Source organism: Mercenaria mercenaria, chromosome 5 (genome assembly GCF_021730395.1).
Source record: "Mercenaria mercenaria strain notata chromosome 5, MADL_Memer_1, whole genome shotgun sequence".
Taxonomy (NCBI): Eukaryota; Metazoa; Mollusca; class Bivalvia; order Venerida; family Veneridae; genus Mercenaria; species Mercenaria mercenaria.
In genome coordinates, this window is record NC_069365.1 from 31,892,692 (window position 1) to 31,900,279 (window position 7,588).

Below are 7,588 nucleotides of genomic sequence, written 5' to 3' on the forward strand. Positions count from 1 at the left end.
ATATTTCCCCTATATATTTTCTATATTCTAGGAATTGTTCAATATGTATGATAACAGCATCCACACATTTAATAATTATAACATAGCAAAGTTTTACATTCTGGGAAGAGACTGCAGGTGTTCCAAGAATCTAGACCATTCGCCACAGCTTCCTTTCCGGAACAGGAACGCTATTCAGTTCGTTCAGTTCTGTGTTAATTTGCTCGTTAAGATGTCTTAATGATTCTATTTGAGTTCTGCACACAGCAACTAATGAAGTCAAGACTGTCATAATATTTTATTTTGTTTTAGAACATTTTCATTTTCTACAAACAACTATTCAAAGTAACTGACGCACAATTACTTTCCGCTACAATTGTGACCATGACAACCGCAGGTAAATGACTGTCCGGCACACTGTGCGGAGCCTACTGGTTCACAAAGACCTAAAATGTATAAAGACGAATACACATACAACTCCTGAACATAATATGTTATATTATAACATAGACCATTAACCGTGCTTGCGTTTTAGCAGCCTTAGCACGTATCGTACGTCTAAAACATCCAACCTATTTTAAACGAATGCTTGTTTTACATCGGCCTATTTTCTATTACATTTTCTAGAATAAAGGCCCACGGTCTGGAACATTTCTGTTCAACTTTTGATTAGTGTATAATCATATTATTTTCTCAAATTATTTGTCCTGATTTACGTTCAATGACGTCACTGCATTCGGACGTATTTTCTTCTTTCATTTTAGTATCTTTATAATTTCAAATTCCAATGATGGAGTATATGTTTGGGCTTACCTGGATGACCTGTTGCTGCTCCGGTTGGAGTTGCACCCACCGCCCATACACAGGTTGGATCCCCTAGCTCCACGCCGTTTGTATTACCGTCACCATCACTGTCCATATTACATAATGCAGTTGTCCACATGTGTCCCTGAGCTGCAAAAGCCTGAAAGAGAAAAAGCGTATCTGGAAGAGAATCAGATAGAGTATTTTACTTACAACTTAGTAATTTTATAGATTCGCTGATTACAATACCAAGCATTAACTTGTACTGGGGTATCTTGGAGAGGTTGAAGATTATCCATTTGATCCGTCACTAAATATAAACTTGTCGTTAGAGTCTTTATTTATCAAAGATGAAAATCTCACTTAATCTCAAATTAAGATATTCTTGAAGGGCACGTCTTTCTTTTTAGCACCGAAAGTGTCATTAAATTCAATAGTTAACTGAGCAATTTCTTATGTTGTAAAGTACGTGTTATTAACACAAAATTGTTTTTAAAAAATCATTATATACAAATACATTAATACTTAGACTCATTATGTCGAATAAAACATTCAAACACAAATTAACTAAAAATCATTTATTCTAGCATAAAACTGCTTTTTCTGTCACTTTTTAGGGGTGTTTTAACAGAAGAACAGAGAGATTCTTTTGCTCACGTGCTGTTATAACACCTTTTTTATATATGCGCATTCCGTGGCAAAGCGTAAACGTATTACGCCCCCAAAACGGATAATTCAAAAGGAAATGACGTCAACGTGAAAAAACAACGTATACCGCGCATTTCATGGAAGTTGAATGACGTTGAAGGACAATGTATGTATTTACTTGGATTTTACGCGATTTATGCTAGAACAGCGTTAGCGCATGTTCTTTTCGTGTTATAACATCTTTAGAATCCCTCGGGAGTCGTTGGTACCCTCGCCCTACAGGGCTCGGGTACCAACCAATCCCTCACGATTCTGCACATGTTATAACACGAAAATATATATATACGTTCACGCGGCATTATATAACGTGTGCACATGACGCTACAACAACGGCTTGGCGCTGAAGTTAATTATTCTTCAAAATTAGTGGAAATAAACTATATGTGGGTTCATCAAATTTTTATTTTACAAAAATGAAATATATATCATTCAAAAGATATATTCATTGAGAATAAGAAACCGCTTGCACCTAAGGTTTCATGTCAAGGGGTCTAAGTAATTAGTTGCTTTATGTAAACGCATGTATGACACTTTTACCTACTTTATGTAGAAAATAGAAGGGAAAAATGACGAAATGATATCATCATAAATTATGGCGTAGGTCAATCGAAATTAAAGACAAATTTTATTTTAAAAATTGAATTTGATGAATCCAGTGTTGAAAATGGATAAACATTTTGCACCTAATGATTCTTATTGTTAGTATTTTTGTTAAGTAAAATGTGTACATGCCCTTCTTATTTCTATGTAGAAAATCTGACCACTATCGATTATTGGCCGGAGAAATATTCTTCGGAATGAGACATATAGCATCCTTTTATTTAAGCTTTTTTGACTGCTGGAAAATGTAACTCATTGTGTTTGCTTTATTTTATTGTAGCAAGGATCAATCTTTATTGTTGATAGGGTTTAAGAATTGAGTGAGAGATGACGATGTAATTTGTTTTCGTTTAATTTTAAATGATTCATAAGTTGTTGTTGTTTGCATACGATGCCACAGAACGAATGCCAACCATCTTGACAAAGACGAACTATTTTGAGCTCGTTTCGGTTGTTAATAACTTAATATGCCGTACCATTTTTAGAGAGTTTCGTTCTTGCATCACAAATAATACATTTTAGTTATATCTGCCCCATATAACAGATAGATGTGAGATGAAAATATCTTTCACTAAGAAACACCAAATGTGATATATGCACCGGTATCAATTAAAAATCATGTGTTCAAGAGCGAAATATAGTTTTAGTATACATGTTAAATAAACACATCTTGTTCTTTCAATTTTTAACAATTTTTTACCCATTTTATCCGTGCAAAAAACCGACGACTGTTTGAAACAGATTTAAAGCATATTAAGACGAATCATCAAAGTTTCAGAGTGAAATCTGTCCAGTAGTTACATGGAACGCGGAAGAATGTGAATTAATATAAATTAAATCGTCGGAATATACTTCAGTAAAGACAAACACTAACATAATTATTGCACGAATGTTCATACCTTTACAAAAATATTTTAGTCCAAATATGTCATTTATCCAATGAGCATTAAGAAATGTTCTTATCTTTCACATCTCGAAACCTGATTTACTTAATATCATGAAGCGTCCAGCTAAGTAGTGCACATAGAAAATAGCTCCCCGGGCAGCTTTATACCGCATATATAACTCTCCCGGACATAGAAATAACGCTCCCCGGGCAGCTTTATGCTTCGGTTGAAGCACCGCTTATATAACACTCCCATAGGAATAACGCTCCCCGGGGAGCTTTATACTTCGGTTTAAGCACCATTTATATACTACTTTCATAGGAATAACGCTCCATAGGAATAACGCTTCCCGGAAGTTGAAGCACTGCATATATAAACTCACATAGGATTAATGCCCCCCTCCCCCGGAGCTTTTTTTATCAAGAAGGCGTAATAGAGCGCCATCTGGTGGAACGTCAAACATTACGTTTGACGACGCCACATCTTTGCCTTCCGTTGACGGTAAGCAGCTTGTATGCTGAAGATTTAATTTCGCATCCATTTTTTCGTCATATTTAAACAATTGAATATTTTCTTTTAGTTCATAAAAGGAGCGTATATAACCACTGCCTACTTTAAATTTATTTTCTGATATTATTCTTTTCCATAAAAGCGAAAATGAACGACGAGAAACAACAAGAATATATATTTATTTATGTTTAGAGTAAAGCTATGGCTAAACTTTTGTCAGCATATTAAACACTTAGATAAAACTTTCCACCGTTTTTATCAGTCTGCGTATCTTTATTCAAATTTGAATAACGTGAATACATGTATTATTGTTGGATATAGCCGCTAAATCGCTGTCATTGTCAACTTTAGCTTGAAACATAACCGGGTGATATGAATGAGCTGAAGTATAAGATATTCCGAACTTAAACGCAAAAATTTAGAACCCGAGTCCCCCGAACTCTGTTCAAAATATTCATGACAAAAAATTCATACAAAAACATATTGTATATGTTTATCCGCATCCATTTTTAAAGTTAACTAAATTGCTGAAAACGTGAAAGTACTATATTGGGCACTGAAAAGACTTTGTAGAAAATGATTTAAAATAACAGCGAAACTAACACCTTCTTTTCCCCGAATGTGATTGGGAACTGTTTCTAAATAGGCAACAACAACAATGGGGACACGTTTAAAAAAAAGAGAAGACTACGTACCATTCCGAATGGATTTTTATCATGTGTATGGTGTATTGCATCGTAATGGCCCACCGCTTGCCAAGATCCGGAACCGCATGGGTTTGGCACAGTATATCCATTTGGTATCCTGTCCGCATAATAAGGATGGGCAGAAATTGCTGCAATACTTATCAAAGTGACAACTAACCCGAGCATTTTTATTTTCAATGTTACGAATTATTGAAAAATGACAGTGTTTGAACGAATTTCTGTCTTTATATAGTCGTACAGAAAGATAAGCGGTGTCTAACACCTTTCACTAAAATCGTTTTAACACAATCACAGATCTGTGAAAAATACTGATAAGAAACATGTGTGAAATGAAAGGGTCTAAGGAAACTGAACACATGTTTAAGGAAACACAACACAAAGAGTAACAGCAAAACACAGAACAGAAGAACAGAACAGAACAGAAAGTTTATTTAACGAGTACACTACAGGTACATTGTTAAACTTGCACATGATTTACATAATACAATTTTTTAGAGGTCACACATACAATGAAATTGGCTAATATTATGACAACACATATGGAAAACTTTTGCAATACAAAATAGAGACATAATTCCATCAAAGCAATACAAATGTGCTGAGCTGAAAAAGAAGAAGTATTTAGAAGTTATTAACTTAATCCTTAATTCATCATACAAAGTGGAGATTGAACAGAATTAAAGCGAAAGTGAGATATGTTTTCCAATTTAAACTCTGAGGGATGCTTAATTATATAGGAAATATAAAAAGTTCTCTTATGATACATGTACTCTATTTGCTAACTGGTAATCTACAGGTGAGTAGATAGTTCATTTCGACTATTATTTGCTTTTACAATAAATTTACATAAATTAAGTAAGATGGACTTGTTTTTGGACTGTAACAATAGCGTAACTTGAACATGCTAGGGCGGGTGTAATAATAACGTTTAATAAGCTGACTTCTTAATTGCTCATATGCTTGGCACTTTAAAATGAAGTGGTACTCGTCTTCGACATCGTTTAAATCGCAAAACTGACATATTCTTTCATGACGTTCTAGACGGTTTCTACCATACCTCCCAGACTCAATACGGAGCCTGTGAGCAGATACACGAAGCCGTGTCAAAGCAGACCTGAAAGTTTTACTTTGAAATAGATTGAGGTATTTTTCAAAGCAGAAATCTTCTTTAATATAAAAATATAAATGTGTTAACACGCTATTATTTCTTACGTCAGTGCGCCACTGCTGCAAGTAACAATCTGTTAATCTTTGCTTGAATATCGGTAAAAATACTTTGGGGGAAATCCCATACTTCAGCAAATCCTAGATTATGCAATAACTTTTTTACCTTACTGGCCCAGTTATTAACACCGTTATCACATTTACTACAGGCATTCAGATATATATTTTTCAATATGATATTATCGGTGGTGATCAATTTGAACCAGTACTTAATTATTTGTATATATCTAGTTATGAATAACGGGTACCTCCCTAATTCCCCGTATACAGCAGCATTACTTGTACTTAGCTTAACACCTAATATGGCTTTGCAGAATTTTAGGTGTACTCGCTCTATCTCCTTTGATTTAGTAAAACCCCAGACCGAACATGCGTAATTTAGAAGGGATCCTACAAAGGAGTCAAATAATTGCAGTGATATTGACGGGTTGAGGTCATATTTGTTGATATTTCTTAGAAGAATATTTAAGGCTTTTAGCGCTTTACCGACAACATACTGGTTGTTAAGATTAAAAGATCCCGTATAATTGAACACCACGCCTAAGTAATTGAAATCGTTTACTATTTCGAGTGGCTCATTATTGTAATGCCATATTTCATTTTGTTTGACTGGGCCCCTTCTACGAAAGACTACAACTTTACTTTTACTTGTATTAACCTGAAGTCACCAGTACTGACAATACTCATATAACTTATTCAAACTTGTCTGTAAATTTTTTACCGAATTACCAAAAATAAGTAAATTAACACACATGTCGTATAGAAATAAACCTGATGTATTGGTGCCCTCTAAAAACAGTTCAAGATCTTCCAGGAATAGGGCAAACAACACCGGCGAATTATTTAGACCTTGCCTTAAGCCAATCGATATATTGAAAAAAATCAGAATATAAATCGCAGTGCTTTACACATGATTTGACTATAGAATACATTGCTTTAAACATTTTCAACACTTTTCCATCTAGTCCTAAATGATATAATTTAAACCAAAGCGCTTGTCGATAGACAGAGTAGAATGCCTTTTGTAGATCTACGAACACGCACGGTAAACGGAAACCTTGTGAAAGGGTATGCTCGATTAGATTATGTAACGCAAAAATAGCGTCGACTGTGCTGCAACCTTTGCGAAAGCCAAACTGTGAATCCGACAATAAATTGTATTTTTCAAACCATTTTTCAACTCGTGTTGTTAAAATTCCTGTGAACAACTTTCCCAGGTTACTCAACAGTGTAATACCCCTATAGTTAAAGCGGATTTGCTCTGTATGTTGTTATTTCTCTTTATAGCAACTTGATTGAACATAACATTTTCAAATCTGTTAAACTTTATTGCAACCGTACTACATTTTTCAGAACACACTTTTGAAACAAAGGAAAACACAACAACTACAACAAAATGCAAGCTAGTAAAGTTACTGATACATGTATTATATATCAGTGTGCGTCAAATTTCGAACATGCACTTCTCTAGCTTTCCTTCTTTACCCATGGTAGCTGTACTGAATCAAATCAGATAGAGGGTTAAATAAAGTGAAAAAATGTTTTCAAATACCTGACAGACAAACGAAAATTATCGACCATAATTTTTGAAAACGTGTCGCTACTTCTGTCACTTTCTGCTTCGTTTTTGTTTCTTTAAGTTTCAGTTTGAACCCAGATCACGTTGAAACTGATTGCAAGAAGTTAATGGTAAACGTTTTATTTAATATTAAGATTTATAACATGTTTTTCAGTGAATTTTCAAAATATTAGAGTGAAATATATCAAATATATTTTGCACTATGCAAGAATTTAAAGCATATGTAAAAAGAAATATCTCTAAGAAAGATGACATGTACATTTAAACTACAGAATGTGTCACGAACGTTCAAGCTAGGACAAAGTTGTATCGTGACACTTTGTTTTGTTTTGTTTTATTTCATTTTTATTTGATTACGCTGCGCTGTGTAGCTATGGCCTAATAAACCATTCGCCTTGCGAATTTTGAATTGTCAAGTATGATTCTGGGTATATTCAAATTCAAGTCCAGATCATAATTGAGTGTTATTGTTTTATGTAGGGATAATAGACGTTTTTTGTGTATTAACGTCTGCAGAAGCCCGCGGGATTGTTTGTGACTCGGTTTTTAAGCGATTTTTTTATCTCTCGTTATTACAAACATAAAAATAC

The 7,588-nt window shown here is 34.2% G+C and overlaps 1 protein-coding gene across 1 annotated transcript; it reads right to left on the minus strand.

The window, feature by feature from the left end:
* Window positions 1-260: 260 nt before the first annotated feature.
* On the minus strand, window positions 261-4,387 carry LOC123558876 (temptin-like). Its single transcript, XM_045350719.2, has 3 exons — window positions 4,184-4,387; window positions 793-943; window positions 261-425 (listed from the first exon to the last, which is right to left on the minus strand). The coding sequence occupies exons 1-3, from the start codon at window positions 4,358-4,360 to the stop codon at window positions 340-342; spliced, it is 414 nt and encodes a 137-aa protein (XP_045206654.2). The 5' UTR covers window positions 4,361-4,387; the 3' UTR covers window positions 261-339.
* Window positions 4,388-7,588: the final 3,201 nt, after the last annotated feature.